Below are 21,473 nucleotides of genomic sequence, written 5' to 3' on the forward strand. Positions count from 1 at the left end.
CAAGGTGGGATAGATTTTTGCATAGTAAAAGAATTAAGGGTTATGGGGAAAAGGCAGGTAGGTGGAGATGAGTCCATGGCCAGATCAACCATGATCTTATTGAATGGGGGAGCAGGCTCAATGGGCCAGATGAAGATTGGTGTGTGTCCCTCAACTTCCCCTTCCTGAAGTTCACAATCAATTCCTTAGTCATGCTGACATTGAGTGTAAGGTTGTTATTTCGACACCACTCAGCCAACTGATCTATCTCAATCCTGTATGCCTCCATGTCACCAAGTGATATTCTGCCAACAATAATTGTGTCATTGGCAAAGTTATGAATGGTATTTGAGCTGTGCTTAGCCATAGAGTTGTGGGTGTAGGGAGAATAGAGCAATAGGCTAAGCATGCATCCTTGAGGTATGCCAGTGTTGATTTTTACCAGAACTGTGCATGCAGTTTTAGTCTCTTTACCCAATAAAGGATGTACTGTATGCAGAATACTGAAGGCTCACTGAACTGATACTTGGGGGGGAAAAAGGAACTGTTGTATGAGAAGCGACGGAGCAGTTTGACTGGTAGTCTAATCATTAGAGCTTAGATCAACAAGAGGGGATCTCAGTGGCAGAATGGATACAGAGAGAATGATTCTCCTCGCTGAAGGGTCTGAAATGAGGAGGCAGTGTCTTAAGTATATGGACCAAGGCATTTAGAACTGAGATAGAGGAAAAATTTCTTCAGAACTTGATTTTTCTACTACAAGAGCTAGTGAAGGCCGTCTGTTCACACTTCATACGGGTTGATACATTTTGTCTTCACAAATCTCCAACCTGAGAGTGGCCTCAACATGGCAGTAGAGGAGGCCATGGATCGATATGTCAGAATGGGAATCAACTTGATCATGGACAAGGATAGATCTGGTCCTAGGCTTGAGGTCCTGAACTGGAAGAAGGCTAAATTTGAAGAAATGAGAAAGGATCTAAAAAGCGTGGATTGGGACAGGTTGTTCTCTGACAAAGATGTGATCGGTAGGTGGAAAGCCTTCAAAGGAGAAATTTTGAGAGTGCAGAGTTTGTATGTTCCTGTCAGGATTAAAGGCAAAGTGAATAGGAATAAGGAACCTTGGTTCTCAAGGGATATTGCAACTCTGATAAAGAAGAAGAGGGAGTTGTATGACATGTATAGGAAACAGGGAGTAAATAAGGTGCTTGAGGAGTATAAGAAGTGCAAGAAAATACTTAAGGAAGAAATCAGGAGTGCTAAAAGAAGACATGAGGTTGCCTTGGCAGTCAAAGTGAAGGATAATCCAAAGAGTTTTTACAGGTATATTAAGAGCAAAAGGATTGTAAGGGATAAAATTGGTCCTCTTGAAGATCAGAGTGGTTGGCTATGTGCGGAACCAAAGGAAATGGGGGAGATCCTAAATAGGTTTTTTGCGTCTGTATTTACTAAGGAAACTGGCATGAAGTCTATGGAATTAAGGGAAACAAGTAGTGAGATCATGGAAACTGTACAAATTGAAAAGGAAGAGGTGCTTGCTGTCTTGAGGAAAATTAAAGTGGATAAATCCCCGGGACCTGACAGGGTGTTCCCTCGGACCTTGAAGGAGACTAGTGTTAAAATTGCAGGGGCCCTGGCAGAAATATTTAAAATGTCGCTGTCTACAGGTGAGGTGCCGGAGGATTGGAGAGTGGCTCATGTTGTTCTGTTGTTTAAAAAAGGATCGAAAAGTAATCTGGGAAATTATAGGCCAGTAAGTTTAACGTCGGTAGTAGGTGAGTTATTGGAGGGAGTACTAAGAGACAGCATCTACAAACATTTGGATAGACAGGGACTTATTAGGGAGAGTCAACATGGCTTTGTGCGTGGTAGGTCATGTTTGACCAATCTATTGGAGTTTTTCAAGGAGGTTACCAGGAAAGTGGATGAAGGGAAGGCAGTGGATGTTGTCTACATGGACTTCAGTAAGGCCTTTGACAAGGTCCCGCATGGGAGGTTAGTTAGGAAAATTCAGTCGCTAGGTATACATGGAGAGGTGGTAAATTGGATTAGACATTGGCTCAATGGAAGAAGCCAAAGAGTGGTAGTAGAGAATTGCTTCTCTGAGTGGAGGCCTGTGACTAGTGGTGTGCCACAGGGATCAGTGCTGGGTCCACTGTTATTTGTCATCTATATCATTGATCTAGATGATAATGTGGTAAATTGGATCAGCAAATTTGCTGATGATACAAAGATTGGAGGTGTAGTAGACAGTGAGGAAGGTTTTCAGAGCCTGCAGAGGAACTTGGACCAGCTGGAAAAATGGGCTGAAAAATGGCAGATGGAGTTTAATACAGACAAGAGTGAGGTATTGCACGTTGGAAGGACAAACCAAGGTAGAACATACAGGGTTAATGGTAAGGCACTGAGGAGTGCAGTAGAACAGAAGGATCTGGGAATACAGATACAAAATTCCTTAAAAGTGGCGTCACAGGTAGATAGGGTCGTAAAGAGAGCTTTTGGTACATTGGCCTTTATTAATCAAAGTATTGAGTATAAGAGCTGGAATGTTATGATGAGGTTGTATAAGGCATTGGTGAGGCCGAATCTGGAGTACTGTGTTCAGTTTTGGTCACCAAATTACAGGAAGGATATAAATAAGGTTGAAAGAGTGCAGAGAAGGTTTACAAGGATGTTGCCGGGACTTGAGAAACTCAGTTACAGAGAAAGGTTGAATAGGTTAGGACTTTATTCCCTGGAGCGTAGAAGAATGAGTGGAGATTTGATAGAGGTATATAAAATTATGATGGGTATAGATAGAGTGAATGCAAGCAGGCTTTTTCCACTGAGGCAAGGAGAGAAAAAAAACAGAGTACATGGGTTAAGGGTGAGGGGGGAAAGTTTAAAGGGAACATTAGTGGGGGCTTCTTCACACAGAGAGTGGTGGGAGTATGGAACGAGCTGCCAGATGAGGTGGTAAATGCGCGTTCTTTTTTAACATTTGAGAATAAATTGGACAGATACATGGATGGGAGGTGTATGGAGGGATATGGTCCGTGTGCAGGTCAGTGGGACTAGGCAGAAAATGGTTCGGTACAGCCAAGAAGGGCCAAAAGGCCTGTTTCTGTGCTGTAGTTTTTCTATGATTTCTATGGTTTTCTATGGGAATGGGGAGTGGAATTAAAATGGTTGGCCACTGGGAAATCTTTCTGTTGCGGACGGAGCAAAGGTGCTCGACAAAGTAGTCCCCTAATCTATGTCAGGTCTCACTGGTCTCAACGCGGGTGCTCCACAAGATTGTGTGCTTAGCCTCCTGCTCCACTCGCTTTACACTTGACTGTGTGGCTAATCACTGTTCCAATACCCTATTTAAGTTTGTTGATGACTCCACTGTAGCTGGCTGAATCTAAGGTGGTGAAGAATCAGTATATAGGAGGGAGATTGAAAATCTGGCTGAGTGGTGCCATAACAGCAACCTCTCACTCAATGAAAGCAAGACCAAGGAGCCGATTATTGACAAAGAGGAGGTATCCAGAAGTTCACGAGCCACTCCTCATGCGGGGATCAGAGTTGGAGAGGGTCAGTCACTTTAAATTCCTCGGTGTTAATCATTTCAGAGAACCTGTCCTGGGCCCAGCACAGACGTGCAATTAGTGCAACGCATGGCAGCACCTCTGCTTAGAAGCTTACACAGATTTGGCATGACATCTAAAACTGACAAATTCTATAGGTGTGTGGTGGGGAATGTATTGTCTGGTTGCATCACAGCCTGTTATGGAAACACCAATGCCCTTGAATGGAAAATCTTACAAAATGTATACAGCCCAGTTCATGACAGATAAATCCCTCCCCACCACTGAGCACATCTACATGGAGTGTTGTCGCAGGAAAGCAGCATCCATCTCTTAGATCATGCTCTCTTTTCATTGCTGCAGTCGTGAAGAAGGTACGGGTGCCTCAGGACTCACACCACCAGGTTCAGGAACAGTTATTCCCCCTCTACATAGTCTCTCAAACCAGAAGAGATAGCCTCATTCAACTTCACTTGCCCGATCACTGAACCTATGGACTCACTTTCAAGGACTATCTCATGTTCTTGATACTTCTTGCTTATTTGTTTTTTTTTCTCTTGTATTTGCAGAGTTTATTGACTTTTGCATACTGGTTGTCCACCCTTTTGGGTGTGGTTTTCCATTGATTCTATTATAATTATTTCATTTATTGAGTATGCCTGTAAGAAAACATATCTCAGGGTTGTATGTGGTGACATATATGTACTTTGATAATAAATTTATTTTGAACCTGGTTGCAAAGATTCCAAATTCTCAAAGAATTATTTTCATGGAACGAGGCTGACAATATCAAACTGATAATGACATAATTTTTGTCTTGTTTGTTCAAGGTAGTGCTTTTGTAGAGAGTGAGAGAGAGGCATAGCAATACAAGGCTGGAAAGAGGTTATTTATCAAGTAAAACTTTTATGGCATGAATTGAAAGAGGCGAGAGATAATAAAACTAAAGGAAAGCTTTAGCGAAATTATCCAGATTATTGGGAAAGATCCTCATTTTCAAGTACCTTCTCATGTTCTTTGGCTTACAATTCTTTGAGATATCTGCTTTCCTCTAACTTTGTGAACTTTAATCAGAGCACCATTGATGACACTGCTTCTCAAGACTATTTAACCCTCATATGCTTTCTGCCTCTCATTCGGTCTTTCCTTTGAGACGCTCCTTTAACACTGCTTTAGGATGTCACTTGGTTGTAATTTTTTTTGGTAATACTTTGTATGTTTTACAACATTTTAGTTCCCTTATAAATATACTGTTACTGTAGAGAAAGAAAAGAAAGTAAGCACAAATATTAAGGGATAGCAGTTGAGAGTAATGACAATATTTTAAAAACTGGTGGTTATATTGTAAATGAAAATGAGGAAATAACTAAATAATTACTGTCAGTTTTCCTAATGGAAGAAAATCATATTCTGTGAAAATTAAAGAAAATCAAAGACTCAGAGCTGTTTACGCTAACTTGAATAAGCACACTGTACAGACTAAAATACTAATAACCACTAACAAATCCTCAGGAACTGATGGTTTCCATCCTAGGGTTTGAAAGGAAGTAAGCAAGGAAACTAAATGATTTAGCTGTATTCTCCTATTCAGCAATTGTCCCTTTGGACTGGAAAATTATAAGCATAACTCTTATTTAAGGACAATGAAAGAGAAACCAGAGGAATAGTCACTTGTTAATCTAGCATCTGTTATAAAGTTATTGTCCAGAGGTATTCGAGATACTTTGAATGAGCCAACTTGGATCTGATATGGGTAGATCATGTCTTAAAATCCTAACTGAAGTTATCAATAAGCAGCCAAGCAGTAGACAGATGAATGTCCATACATATAACTTTTGGAAGATCTTGAAGGAATTCAGTAAGATTTCACATTAGAGCTTATAAAGTGAAATCAAATTTTATGTTACTGAAGTGATTAAAATATTGGAAAAATAATAGAAGAAAGGACTATATAGAATGGATAATATCAGATAGAGGTTACTAGCTCACGTTGTCGTTTCTGCTCACTTTATTCTCAATCATCTGTTTTAGTATAAATGTTTAGTCCCTACTTCCTTTTATGCTTGTTTTCAGTTTGACTCATATTTAATATTAATAAATTCTGCATACCTACCACTAAAAGTTGTCAAATTGCATGTTTGATTGAAACCACTAGGGCGGCATGGTAACGTAGCAGTTTGTGTAATGCAGTTACAGCTTGAGTGACGCAGGTTCAATTCCTGCTGCTGTCCGTATGTTCTCCCCATGTCCTCCCACAGTACAAAGATCTACAGTTCAGTAGGTTAATTGATCACATGGTTATAATTAGGGAGTGCAGACTTGTTGGGCCAGAATGGCCTGTTACCGTGCTGTATCTCTAAGTTTAAAATCAAGTTAGTGACTATCTTATATTGATGACCTTTAATTTTGCTGTTGTTCACAAGTGGAATCAAATTATTCATGATTTTAAATACCCAAAGAGTAGAGTTAATGGTACATAAATCTAATTGGCAGGAAACTATTGGTTGTGACTGATAGGATTTATGCTGAGCAAGCATTCAGCTATATATTTGTTCTTGATCCTGGTAACATAAAAGTAATGCATTGAAACTTGCTGATTTTGCAGACTTGTACTGGTAATGGAAACATAGAGTATAAAATATTTCAAAAGGAGATCTTGATAGATTTAAGAGAATGGACAAAAAGTGACAGATACATTTCAATACAGATTAACTGCTAGTACAACAATCTTAGACCCAAAATGGAATAGAACCTAGGAACAGTGGAGTTCTAAAGATGTTTAGATTACAAAAAATGTTGCATTTTAGTGCAGAAGTTCTTAAAAGGTTAATTGAACAAGAACATAAAAGGGTGGAAGTTTTGTGATATCTGGATAATGCTTTAGTTGCAAAACATCCGAAATACAAAATACAGTAGTCAAATCACAACACTTTGGATTCCAGTTAATTGGGATACATTGGGACCAGTACATTTTGACCTAATTAAGTGGTTGCCCCAATTAGCCTAAGTTTCATGGAAATAGTTAAAAACATATAAGAAGACAAATTACCATTTAACTGAGTAACAAATTATGAACTTAAATGAAATACAGAACAAATTAGAACTCTATCAATACTACTACGGTAGTATAAAACTGTGCATTAGTTTCTAATAGTTATCGACAGAGGAGGTCATCCAGTGTATGCTGCTGTGTTCTTTTGATTAACTGTAGAAGAACAAAATCAGTGCAGACACCAAGGGTAAATTTTTCAGCTAGTGTCAAATCTTTTCATGCCACCTTGGCAAAGGTCTGTAATTTTTAAAGTCAAAAAATAAAATGATTAAAAATCACTGCTATTTGAATCAGCACCATCAGCCCAAATGGACAACATAACACAAGCATACACAACTAATGCTATTGAAGAATTGCTCACTCTAAGCATGGTGTAGTGTCTAATGGCCACACAAGTGCATGCGACTGATGCTAGTTAAAAACTGTTCGGCAGCAACCTCCTGTCCCAGTTAAGTGGCATAGAGTCCCAGATAAATGTAGGGAATTCTGGTTATTTTCTCAATTCATTTTTGTTCCTTAAGAATTGTCCCAAAATAAGTGGCTGTCTTAATTAACCAGAATCCACTATATTTAGAAAACAGCTATTATCTTTAACTAAACAATTACTGTGCCAGTCCATTTTTATAACAGTTCATAAATCATTACTTCACTTAAAATCTTCTAACAATGTATCTAAATATATAAGGAAGAATTGACAAAGTACAGGAAAGAAAACAGCGGGTCAGATAGTATCTGTGGATAGAGAAACAGTTAAATGTTTCGGGTTTGAGACCCTTCATCAGAACTGGGAAAGGGAGAAAACAAGTTAGTTTTCTGAAATGATGAGGCTCAGACCATTAATTATTTCACTTTGTTTTTATTTCATGGTCTTAGCATTTGCAGTTTTTTTAAATCTCTATTTAATCAGGTGCTGATTAATCATGTATGATTTAACAGGGCAATTTTCTCCACTGGTGAAAAGTCAAGTCTAAATTTCAACTAAGTTTCAATTTTTATATCTGTGCAGTTACAATGTATATATTTTATATAAGCTTGACTGATAATGAGAAATTAATATTTATAATATTCCTTGTTGGCTTTATGAGATCAGCTGAAATCTTAACTTTCCCAGAAACGGATTTCTCAACTTTTTTACTTTTCTGTTATTAGAGGGATGGGTTAAGATGAAATGCCCAAAGATCCAGGTATATTTTAGGTAAAGCCATCAAAAAACATTGTGTATACAAACATGGAAGGAGTATTACGTTTGTTAATTAATTGCTTTTCTTTCATCTCTCCACCACCTCAAAAAAAGGAGGGCCCGTTCAATCTTTCTACTCTTCAACAAGAGATTTTGTCAGTCCGGAAGAGCACTGATGATCAGAGATAATTGGTTTGGGTAAGCATTTCTTTTGCACATCTCTGGCAGTCTCTGCATTTGAAGAGTGTGTTACCTCTTGTACAAATATTTTTAAAATTTAAGATTTAAGAAGCCAAAACAATAAACACAAATGTCACAAAAAAATGCATCCTGAAATGCAGGAATAATACGTGGATTCTTGAAAATGCATTATTCACTGCCAGTAGTATTTTATTTCAACACATCTACTTTAGAGAGCAAGGAAAGGAGCTGTCTTTGCATGGCATCATTAACCACAAGTGTGCAGCTGCTTCAATGTACTAGGAACACCCATGACAATATAACACCTTTAATAGCTTCCACGTTTTGCTACAGATGCTCGGATGCAAATAAAACTTCATCTCTAGGATGTTATGTCACAAGGACTTTTGGAACATTTAATTCCTGTACTTTGACCAAAGTGATGAGAAATGCTGAGACATGATTTCAGCTTGGATACTGACTAATGAAAGGCCCATTATCCAATGTCAAGATAGCAACACACCCATTTTTCTGCAATCTGCTCTGCCATTATCCCGTTGGTCCAGGCAAGAAGACGAAGTTTTGTTCTTACTCTTTTTTTTGCACTACTTTTTACTTTAATTTTAAAAATATATCTGATTGTAATTTATAATTTTTATTACTATGTACTGCCACTGCAAAACAACAAATTTCATGATGTCTGCCAGTGGTATTAAACCTGATATTGATTCTACAACTGAACCCTTCAGGGCCATTGCTGCTCTGGAATGTCAAACCCTGACACCTGAAGTGTTCTCGATGGAGTTAATCTACCTCCCACCTTTCAAACGATAGCCCAGGGAAAATGAGACTTAAACTATTAGCAAGATAAACATCAAAGCTTGTATAATGTGATTCTGAATTACTTCTGTTAAATATGAGATACAGATTAAATTGAGTTGTTGGATTTGTTTTGTGAATTTGTAGTTGGTGATATTTGAGGATTAGGATACCTAAGGTGGTACTAAAGGATCAAATTGGAAAGTAGATGTAAGAAATAAATGGTAAGAATAGTTGCCACATTGTGAATGGTGGAGATATTTCATGTGTATCACCTGCCAGGAAAGGGTACCATTAAGTTGGAAAGAGTGTAAAGATTTATAAATGTGTTGCAGGACTCAAAAGCCTCTAGGGAGAGGTTGTACAAGCTAGAACTTTATTTCTCGAAGCATTGGAGACTGAAGAGTGACCTTATAGAAGTGTATAAAATCATAAACAGTGTGGATGCACGCAACCTTTTTCTCATGAAAGGGAATCAAAAACTAGAGAGGACACGTTTAATGAGAGAGGAGAAAGATTTAAAAGGAACCCAAAGATCAATCACACAGAGGGTGGCGCCTATATGGAACAAGCTACCAGAGAAGATAGTTCATGCAAGTACACCACCACCATTAAGGAGACAGTTGAATAGGTATATAAATAGGAAAAGGTTAGAGGGATAAAGACAAAATCATCGCAGATAGAACTAGGTTAGACACCTTGATCAACATGGATGATTTGGACTGAAGGGCCTTTTTCTCTGCTGCTTTATTCTATGACTATGATCTTATGCAACCCACTTTTGTGATTCTAGGCTAGCAAAACCTTACGCAAGATCAGAATCTCCATTCCTTTGAATGGAGAATTTCCTAACATGGCAATTAGGAAGACAAAGATAATTATTTATTTTTTGTTCCGTTATTAAAACTAAATTAAAGCATTACAAGGTGCGTTCATGTATTAAAAGCTACAGAGCAGGTCAACCGGAAACATTCGAAGAGCATAGCCTCAGTAATTTGTTCTGTCACTAAGGGTTCACTTACCTCGTTGCCCAACTCTGGTTCAGCAGGCCTAGAATGATTGCATTTGTGTTATTGTTCACAGGATAGCATAGGGACCTGGTGAGAAACTGGTAGAGGGATGTGGTTCACAAGTATAGTCAGTAACAGTAGATTGACAGGGGATATGAGCATTGATTTTGCTCAGGTATTTTCAGTTTACTTTTGAATAATTTTTCCTGACAGAGAAAGTGCTGATAGTGAAAGGACAGTGGAAGTTTCATCAGTGGTAGAATTCAATTTCAGCGGCAGAATTCAATTGAGTAGAACCCTTACAGAATTTCATGGTTCAGTTGTTAGGATTAATTATTGTTTTTCTGAAAAGCATCTTTGCTTTGCATATTTTAATAAGCCTGATTTTAAAGTTTTCTTTTTCTAACTGAGATTTGGGTTGGTTAGCAAATTTCTTTTAATTTATCCCTCCGTCCCTTGAAATTAATTCTGCTCAAATCATATCTATTCTGATGATCCCTGTTTGCCATTGTCAAATTATTTTAAATTTGATAGTTTCATGGACACTGTTCACCAACAGACTGCAGTGCTTTTTTTTTAAAGAGGCAATCTCATTAATCATGGAAAATTTCTTCCTCTTTACAAATGCTGTAGGACCATTAAACCATATTTGAGCCCTTGAGCATTCTGTTGAATTTAAATTCACTGCACAAATTCCTTAAAGCCTGTATGTCTCTGCATCTTAATACAAATAAGTTCTTGGATTTAATTATTCTTGCCTTTTTGATGCAGCAGTAAAAACAAATACAGTATTTCAATTGAGAACTAACAGCATGCCATTAGTGAAACGGTTTATTTTTGAGAAGCTGGTCACCAAAATTGGATAAGACCCATTCTACTTTTCATTTATATTCAACAGAAATAAAAGCCAATGACAGAAAAAAAATTTTTGGCCCCTTGGCTTTAAAAGGCAGCAAATAAGGTATCACAAGATACAAAATAAAAATTTGGGAAATACTACAACAAAATCAAACTGTGATGATAGTACAGAGCAAAGGCTTAAACTGTTAATTACAGATTTAGCATTAAGTATTAGATTGAACTTGGAATGGACAGTCAGGCTGCTGAGGAATAAAACAGCTACATGTTTTCTTGGGCTGACAAATCATTTTCTATTTGGAGGAGCTAGAATGAATTCCTTGGGAAAGAGTATGGAATAGGACTCCGCTCAGGATAAAATAAGAGACCTATGGTTGTAAGTTATTTGAAGAAGCTTCAGATAAGACCACAAGGTGACATTTAGTAGCTGGGCCCAAAGAGAATGGTGTCACTCTTAGTAATAATTAATTTGCAACCAAAACATTTTATTAAAACAAAAATACTACCTAATATGACTGTAGCAAACTAACCTACCAGCCCCTCCCCTCTCAATGGCCTTTAACAATGCTTCTATTCAGTCATCCACTTTTCTTGACTGTGCTGGCCTGATTTATTACTTATTTCGTTTTGCATGCAGAGAATCGTCTGCATTGCCTTTATCTCCCACTCACACAGCATTGATTTTGGGGTTCATCTAGGATCCATCCTTGCCTTTCTTTTACTAATTAATGCAGTGACTGGAGTTCTACTATACAGTGCTCTAATCCCTTTAGCTGCTTCTTGTCTGTTATGAACTTTGTTCAATATCCTATAATAAATAATTAGATATATTAAAATATGCTTCATTGTTTAATATTATTAAGACAAAAGCCATCCTCTTCTGGGCCCAGCTACTAAATGTTATTTTCTGTGGCCTTATCCATGGGATTCAGAACCATGGGTCCTTGACTATTCTGTGATGTGTTCCTGGCCCCATATTCTTTCCTAACAAAGACCATCCGCTTTTACTTCCATAATTTGATTCTGTCTGTCTTGCCTCACTAACCTTTACACTTAGTATCTTTGTAACCTTAAATTGACTATTTCATTGTTGTCCTAGCAGCTACTCACCTTCTCCATACACTTTTGTTCCAAAGACTATTATCCATATGCTAAATTGGCATGATCCTTGCACTCCTGCTGTATCAATTCATCCTGATACAGGAATTTATTTTAACATTTATTTCAAATTACTGAGTGTCCTCATCACTCATCTCTGTGAAACCACCACTAAGCACTCCATCACCCCACAGCCTTATAATCTCTGGGCCCCTTTTTGCTCTGCTGTACTTCTCTGATTCCACTGTCCACCCCCTCCCCATTGGATGTCACGCCTTGTTATCTAGGCCTGAGGATACTTTCCTCAAAACCACTATCGAAGGCAAACCTGCAAATTAATCTCCTTCACCAAGTTTTGATTTCCATTCCTTACGTAGCTTTTTATGCAAAATTTATCTAATTGGGCCGCAAATGCCCAGGGATAGTCTAAGAGTACTTATAAATGCAAATTATATTTTTCTGTAATGTAATTTTCATTGAAAAAAAATCTGAAAATGAACACCAAGTGAAGAACTTCCAACCTCAATAAAGTGCATCAGACTTACGTAATATTCTTTACCCAGTAATTTCAAGGCAGTTAAAACTACTGCTTCACAACTCCAGGCATCAAGTAATGATCCTGACCCATTGTAAGTTACCCCTAAATGCAAGAAAGGAGGGGAGCCGAAGTATAAGAGAGAAGAGTTTGCTGGGCTACAGGAAAATGAGACTGATAGCATAACCCTGCTGGGAGGCTAAACAAACCATTTGTGTCATAATCAGGATTTAACGATCCATGGTATATATTGATACAATAGCAAAAATATTTTCCTTATGAAAATTATCTAGCTTTGTTTGTAGTAATGAACATGGGCCTGGAATGGTTTTATTTTAATTTTCATTTAAATCATACAAGTTTTTGAATAGCAACATTAATGTATTTAAAAATTAATAATTAAATAAAATTATGAATCATTTTGATATCCCAGAATAATAGCTCCTAAACATTTTAAAAACAAGCATTAGGTATATTATGTCTTTTTTATTTTCTAGATTAGATGTTAGAGAAAAAAGTAGAGTTCATGGTTTTGCTGTTGTATTCATTCTCAAGTTTTCATTTATTTGTAGTGTCCAGAACAATGGAAATCTACGGCAAAATGTTACAATTTACCCTCTACATAAAGAAAAAGAGATGGCTCCTGAGAACAATTACGATTCAAGAGTATTCAATAACCATTCCTTTTCACAGAATTCTTGTAATGTTTTTTAAAAATGTTTCAGAAGACCATATTTGTCTTCTACTAGATTACAGGTCAACCATTGGGTTTGTACCATTTTCTAACTTCAGTTTTTAATCAAGTGATACACTAGCTCAAAGTTTGTTCACTTGATGGTAAAAAATAACAATTTTTTAAAAATAGAAAAGCCATAAACAAAATGGCATAATATTTTAATCTAAAAATTTAGCACTTTATTTTCAAACTACTTACATTTTTAGAAAACAGATTAATCTAAAGGTAGACTTCCTTATTTACTGATCAAAAGCTGAAGATGTGAATTAATATTTACAGTCATAAACATTCTTCTGAGAATCCAACATGGAGCAAGAATTTGCATGATCACCAGTCATAAATGATCAATCTGACAGAAAAATTTCATATTCCATTTAAAGTAGTAACATTAACATTCTCATTTCCATAGAATTAATTTTTGACTGTTGCAAAGAAATTTTTATCTTGGGCCAAATTCCAACATTCAGTATGTTAGTTTATTGTTGCCTCAATATTTTTTCTCTACAAAGTTGCAATCATACCAATGAACAAAGCAGATCATATGTGCACTACAGCATAATTTTTTTTAAACATACACATTTACAAGTTTTAATCCAATTTAATGTTTTTGGAATATGATCTTTAATAAATTTATTTATCATATAGCATATACATTTTCTTTTGTCTTTTTTGGAGGGGTAAGCACTGACAGTTTCACCATTTCTGAAATTTATCTCAAACTAATTGTTTAAATATCAGAGAATTGTGGAATGAGATGTGTGGCAGCAGACTTCCTTTGGAAGGTGTGTTGTTCTCTAGTGGTGACAATTTCAAAATTAATTCAATACAGTGGATTCCAGTTAATTAGGGCATATCAGATCTAGTACATTTTGGTCCAATTAAGCAGCTGCCCCAATTAGCCAAAGTTTCAAAGTTAAAAAGGTATAAAAAAGACAAACTGAGAAACAAAACAAATTAAAACACCACCGATACTACTACAGCACTATAAAACTGTATTAGTTCCTAATACTTATTCACAGGGGAATTTATCTGCGTCACATTCTTTTGCTGTAAATGAACAAAATCAGTGCAGTCATCTGGTGCAGATAATGGACTGGCTTCATAGAATGTTGTCGACCATTGCATCCTCCAAATTTTCATTTTCATTGTAACATTCAAGATGATTGTCCATACCTTCAATTCTTTGTAGTTCCTAACTTGAAGTAGTGAAATTTTCATTTTCACTTCCAACCAGTTGCTTGAAACTGTAATGAGCAAAACGGTTCTGAATTGTCTTACAGCTTATTTCTCACCAACTATCAGTGACAAACATCGCTGCTTTTTGAACACAAACACATACAACTGACGCTATTTAAAAACTGTTCTCTTGAAGCACAGTGTAGTCCATAACGACAATGCAAGTACATGCGACTGATGTTAGTTAAAAGCTATTCAGCAAGTCTGCTGCCCCAGTTAAGCTGCATAGTGTCCCTAAATAAACTAAGGGAATCCTGGCTATTTTCTCAATTAGTTTTTGTTCTTTAAAAGTTGCCCCAAATAACCGATGGCCTAATTAAATGGATACCACTATGTTCAGTTTTCATTTGAGTATTAAATCCAATAACTTCCATAATTGGAATAATAATTGTATTATCCAATTAGTATTCAGCTACGCATTTTAAAATATAAAGATGCTGCTTTTATTTCCTTTTGAGCAGCACAGCAGTTAGCATAATGCTGTCATAGCATCAGAAACTCTGGTTCAGTTCTAGCAGTCTGTAAGGAGTTGGTACGTTCCCATGACCACATGATTTCCTCTGGATACTCTGGTTTCTTCCCACATTCCAAAAACATAGGGGTTTGTAGGTTATTTACTCACATGGGCATAACTGGGCAGTGGAGGTTTGTAGGGCCAGAAGAGCCTGTTACCATGCTGTATCATTAAATAAAAGAAAATAATCAATGTTATATGTTGTTTTGATGATTTGTGTAATGTTAAAATGTAGTTTGTTATCCAAGTACTCACAATAACTTTTGATGTACACATTTAACATGGGATCAGAAAAGAAAAATGTGTAGAAGATGTTTTATACCAACTGGAACATCAAAGCTCAAAATCTATTTTCAGAGATACATCCTCACTAGCAGCTATTTGAGTACCACTGCTGGATATATTGCAAAAACAAAGTCATGTAATCTTCTGGGAATAAAAAAAGTTTTTAATTAACATTTTATGAAACTTTCTTTACAAAATGCAAATTACTTTACATAGTGAGGATTACAGTCAAATTTAATACAAGAGAATATGTTTAAGTCCCAGTGAACAAACATTTAAGAAAAATTAGGCAAGCAAAATAGGAACAAATAGTGCAGATGGAGCTTGGTAAATGATAAAGTAATTTATCGTAATTTGCTAAAGCTCAAACAATAAGAAACAGTGAGATAAGCAATCCAAGTGTGACATTTCAAAGATTGCTAGTTGGAGATGAAATCTATGAAAAGGTACATGTAAAAAGATTGCAAAATACAAACAAGCATGTAAAGATGTAACGAATAGAATATTGTGTGTAAAAGAACAAACATCCATTTTGTAAGAGATGATAGCCAAACATTGGTACTCAAAGAAACCTGGTGTCCTTCTAAATAACTCAGTTTTCTGGCAGGTGCAGCAAATGCCATGTTACCATTTAATGGAAAAGGGTTAAATCTGAAGATATTTATCAATTATAAGATTCCACACAGGAAATTGTATATAGTTTTAAATTCCCTGCTGAGGGGTTAGTGAGTGATAAGTAGTTGAGTAAATGCAAAGAATGAGGTCAATAGACATTTGAAGTTGAAAGATATAGGGAGTGTTGTGGAATATGGAATCTAAATAAAGAATCTACTACAACCTTTATTCATGCATGTTTAGCACGATGATAGTAATTCCGCACCTTCAAACTTTATATTTTGCCAGTTTTTCGAGAAAGTAACATTATAGCTTTCAGAAACAGCAGATAGTTATTATCCAGATAAAAACACAGAAAATTCTGGATGATAACTGCAGTTGTCAGAGAAAATTGTATATTCCACAAGCTGTCAAATAATTAAACTGAAATCAACTTGTGCATATCTTGGAGTTAAGTGCCACGCTCAAAATATTTCACTTAAATCACCAACTTTAATGGATGAACTACCAGATCTTCTAAATCACAAGAACTTAAAAGATCCAGAGACTGATCTATTTTCTACCATTTTGTTTAGTGAAATGGGTCATTAAACTGAATGATCTGTTTCTCTTTCAACAAATGCTGCCTGGCCTACTGAGTACTTTTTTTAAATTTCAGATTTCCAGTATGAAATACTGGAAATATTTCAAATTTGCCTTCATGTTAAAACAATAATGTGAGCACAAGCTCTTAAAGGTCTATTTTATCTAAACCTCAAAGATGAAGGCACGTCTAGAGATGTGGATACTACAGAGAGAGTGCAGAGGAGATTTACAAGGATGTTGCCTGGATGGAGAGCGTGGCTTATGATAATAGGTTAAGTGAACTTGGCCTTTTCTCCTTGGAACAATGGAGGATGAGAAATGACCTGTTAGATGTGTTTAAGCTGATGAGAGGTATTGATTGTGTGGATAGCCAGAGGCTTTTTCCCAGGGCTGAAATGACTAACACAAGGGGGTATAATTTTAAGGTGCTTGTAGGTACAGAGGGGATGTCAGAGGCAAGTTTTTCCCACACAGAGTGGTGGGTGTGTGGAATGTACGGCTAGTGACAGTGGGAGAGGTGGATAGAATGAGGTCTTTTAAGAGACTCTTAGATAGGTACTTGGTGCTTAGAAAAATAGAGGGATATGTAGAAGGGTAACTCTAGGCATTTTCCAGAGTAGGTCACATGGTCGGCACACCACTGTGGGCCAAAGGGCCAATGTTCTATGTTTTAAATTATACTGTTTTCCCTTTAAATGTAAATTGTGAAGTCTCTGATTCTGCCAAGTTGAGAAACAATATCAAGCCAGAAATGGGAATTTGAGAATTTAGAATTAAATATTGGGAGTACCATGGTGAATAAGACTGTAGAAACAAAAAGTTACAAATACAATGCACTAGATTTATAGAATTAACAAAATCCATTTTCACTTTGCCAAGTCTGCATTTTTAATTTATTGAAACAGTTAAAAGAGAAAGCTTCCATAAGAATCAAGATGTTCAAATTGCAATAGTAATAAATTTGTTAAAATCTTAAGTATTATTACATTGGTGGTGATGGTGAACTGGAGAAAGAGGCAGTGGAGAAGCTGGATGTTTTTATTAACCAGGGGTACTTCTATTTTAAATTGTTTAACTCATTTTTAAAATACAGCAAAGAAGGTAATACATTTGTAACTGATTGTCAAATGTATGCTTGGGATTTACATGAAATTAAATCTCTCTAGTTCTTTGCTTGTAAATTTTGTCTGGGTAATATCAAACACTCAGTGTATTACATGTAGTGTTGGACGTGTTACAATCTCCTTAAAAAATAGAAATAGAAGTTTCTTTTCAACAATTCTGAGATCTAGTGTAAGAACGAATATTCAACATTTTAAGCAACACACACAAAAAAATGCTGGTGAATGCAGCAGGCCAGGCAGCATCTATAGGAAGAGCTACAGTGAACGTTTCAGGCCGAGACCCTTCGTCATCTGCAGATTTCCTCGAGTTCGTGTTCAACATTTTAAAATCCTTTTATATGAATTATATGTTGAATCAAATGATTTAGCATGCCACAAACAGTTAAAAGCTGGTACAACTTTCTATTCTCACACTAAATAGACTAAATATGAGGATTTTAACTTTCTACCTTAAGCCTTAAGATATAGAAACATAGAAAATCTACAGCACAATACAGGCCCTTCGGCATATAAATGGGCTGTTAATCTATTTCATTAAGCACAGATAGGTTTTACTAACTAATTTATGTTCATGTACACCACGTCAAAAAGACTGGTAGTATTTCGTCTCAACATACAGGCACCCAAATTCTACAATAATTACTAATTTCCAAGTTACATGCAGTACCTACTAGGGAAACCTACCAAAGTAGTTCTGCATTTTGGTCATAGGAAACAAGATTCAGTAATTTCTCTCTGTGGTTATCCATTAAATCCAAGAAAAATTTGTGATAAAAGCTAAGTTATTATACAGATTGAAAAGTTTGCATATATTTATTTTTAAATACAATATTAAATTACATAGATATTTAATATATTGACAAACATAATTCCTAATTTAGAGCAATTAGATCATGTAAGGTGAAAAAATACTGTAGATCTGGATGAATTCCACAAGATATACATTAGCTCAATATGCATCAAGTACTGTTAATTTGTCCAAAATCAGCTTTTACTTTTAAAAACAAATCAAAAATGATTAGTCATTTTGATAAACTTTAAAGGAAAATGGAGTCAATAGACTGGTAAAAATAGCTACAGTATTTATGGAAAGGAAAATGGCTTAAATTCATATTTGTGAACACATTAACAATTTGTAGGTAAAGCTCTTGTATATTCAGAATATCAAGGCTAATTATTCTTGCTCCCCTCTGATGGAAGGTTCCTATTGCAGTTGTACAGAATTTTTCCAGATAGTTGATGCAGACTGCCCCTTTTAAGAGTAGCCGAAATAGATTAATATCCAACTTTGATATTCAAATACATCTTAATACATCAACATCTCGATACTACAGACATCTTACTTAAACCTCAAAGCAATTGACATGCTTACCTAATGGCTTTTGATATATTTACCAGCATCTCAATAGCTGCTTAATCTATTTTGATAGGTTGCTATGAGAAAATAACCCTCATCAACAGAATAAATTCAAGATAGTTTAATGTCATTTCCTGTACACTATAAAGGAGAACAAAACAACTGTTACTCTTGATCCAAAACAAAAAAAACACATAAAGAACACAATCACAATTAAAAAACAATACGTAAATCTAAGTGTATAAGAGAAAAAAAAAATATATATAGTATGTCCATGAAGTGATGCTAGCTGCAGGAGTCGCTGTACATGAGGTGACTGGCAGGAATCGATCAGTAGTTGGGGGCATGGAAGGGTGGATTACTGGGTGGAGGTATTCATCAGCCTTACTACTTTTCCTGCACCTTTGAATATACATGTCGTTGATGGCAGGTAGACTTGTGCCAGTGATGCGCTGGGCAGTTTTGACTGTCCGTTTTTACTTGTCTAGCCCCATGCCTCGAGCTTTTCGACCTCCTCTCTGCAGGCTGTCTCATCCTTGTTGATGAGCTCTGACACTGTTGCATCATTGGTGAGCTTGACAATGGGATTACTCAGGTGCTTGGCCTTGCAGTCACTTGAGCAAAGTGTACAGCAGTGGGCTCCGCACACAGCCCGCGGGTCATCAGTGTTGATGATTAGGAGGAGGGAGGAACAGTTGTGCATCCCGATTATCTGACCACAGTTGGTTAAGTCTAACACCCAGTTGCACACTGGTATATTTAGACTGAGGGGTAGGAGACTGTTCACAAAGGACTGTGGGACGATAGTGTTGAATGCTGAACTGAAATCCACGAACAGCATTCTGACAAAAGTGTCCTTGTTTTCTAGGTGTCAGGGCCAGGTGCATGACAGATGCTATGGCAGTTGTCATAGAGCAGCTCTGTCAATAAGCACATTAGTGCGTGTCCAATGCAGCAAGAATGAAGTTTCTGATTTGTGCCACTATCAGCCATTCAAAGCACTTCATGACGATTGGCAACAGTGCCACTGGGCAGTCATCATTTAGTTCTGAAGGTGTGGAATTCTTTGGTACAGGGATGATGGTGGCTGATTTGAAGCAAGTGGGGATGGCAGCCTAGATGAGCGAAGTGTTGAAGATGTCCATGAAGATGCCAGTGAACTGGCGTGCATACTCTTGAGTTTTATTTGGGCATTCTCCCCTCCATTTCCCATAAACCAGTTCTAAATGATAAACTCCTCATTGACCCATATTGCCAAAAGTACAAATGAAAGCACAATGCAAAAGTACCCTCCTCTATGAAATAGCCAAGAGCAAAGGAGTTTTTAAAAAGCTTATAAGAGGAAGAGACCAGAGATTGCGGATGCTACAATCTGAGCAAGAAAAAAAAGGAACTCAGTGGGTCAGGTAACATCTATGGGACATCTCAGTTTCTGTACAGATTCAGAGCAATTTGTACAGTTACAGGACATTAAAATAAATGTATTTATAATGCAATGCTTGTCATACATCAAAACCCTTCTAATATAGAGCAAGGTCATTTTTTTTCCCCAAGAGATATTTATGTTGATATCTCATGGGTTTCCCCATTATGCATGCCTATTTTTTTTTGACGAGAGCGTTAACTTGCCAGAATTTTGATCTCTGGTATTTATGAAAGGTTTTAGGTTTGTGCAACAGGAGGACATAGGAAAAGCCACACAGGATGGAAGACATCCTGGAATAGAAGAAAGCACACGAGGAGGAAGGTATTATATATCAAACTCATGAACTGAGATGACATAGAAAATTAAGAAAATGAACAATTCATTATTTTTAATCTGGAAAAGCTTGAAGCCTGTAGAATTCAGATAGGGACCCAACATACTATCATGCAGAACAGCCCTCAGTGTTGAGCATTCCTGCTGTCAGCAAAATATTGCATAGTCAAAAGAATTAGCATAAAGTGTTTTGCACTCTGCACGCTAGAATGTTAATTTTGTGAACATTCTTTGCTAGTAATATTTTATGCCCACAATTATATTGATCTCTTTTAATAAATATTGTTAGACAAAGGCCTTCTTACTGCACTTATGTTGGTAAAAAGAAATTCAAACACTGTTGGATAGAGATTGTCTTAAATATTAAATAAGTTTTCTCCCCCCACTGTTAGGTCCCGAGCTCTGATTTTGAAGAACTTTCAAGGAAAAAGAAAAAACACAGTAAGTAACTAAAATACAGATATTAGTGGTTCTTAACTCATTAACCATTTTGAAATTGGCACTTCATGCAAGCTATTTAAAAAATTAAACAAAGGCAAACTTGTATTGAATTTTACTCCCAGAGCCAAATAGTTAAGATTATCTTTGCAAAGAACAATAACCAAAAATATCTGATGCAAAAATCAAACATAGCATATTAATTTTTTTTAAGAAACACAAGTATATCATTGAGAACTGTAAAGAATTAATTTTCCAGGATAATTCAAAAGAAATTCATTCATCCCATTAGGTCCGAGCAATGTCTGAGGCATTATCATTTTACAGCCCAGAACTTGTTAGTGATGGATATTAACAAGAAATGCTGTAACAATTGCTTACATTAAATGAGAAAATCAATTTTTTAAAAATTATGCAGTATTCCTTTCAAAATGCCTTGTTTTAAATATTTTAAGCAAACAAAATTTAATTTTTGAAACATTTCTGAACCTAAATTTAAACGGTTTAACAGCAAAACAGTGGAAATATTTTCATTATTTGAATAATTTTGTTTTACAAACCT

At 36.3% G+C, this 21,473-nt stretch overlaps 1 protein-coding gene across 2 annotated transcripts in view; it reads left to right on the plus strand.

Annotated features, from left to right (window-relative positions):
- Window positions 1-21,406, plus strand: part of LOC134345904 (MAPK/MAK/MRK overlapping kinase-like) — a 96,757-nt gene extending 75,351 nt beyond the window's left edge. Inside the window, exons 12-13 of one of the 2 annotated variants that reach the window (XM_063047252.1) lie at window positions 7,877-7,960; window positions 12,835-21,406. In XM_063047252.1, coding sequence (XP_062903322.1) covers window positions 7,877-7,951 — 75 coding nt within the window. In that variant the 3' untranslated portion in view covers window positions 7,952-7,960; window positions 12,835-21,406. Of the gene's footprint in view, window positions 1-7,876; window positions 7,961-12,834 lie in introns of those variants that run through there. The other variant, XR_010017791.1, reaches the window with a different exon arrangement.
- Window positions 21,407-21,473: the final 67 nt, after the last annotated feature.

The sequence above is a fragment of the Mobula hypostoma genome, chromosome 1 (genome assembly GCF_963921235.1).
Source record: "Mobula hypostoma chromosome 1, sMobHyp1.1, whole genome shotgun sequence".
In the NCBI taxonomy this organism is placed as follows: domain Eukaryota; kingdom Metazoa; phylum Chordata; class Chondrichthyes; order Myliobatiformes; family Myliobatidae; genus Mobula; species Mobula hypostoma.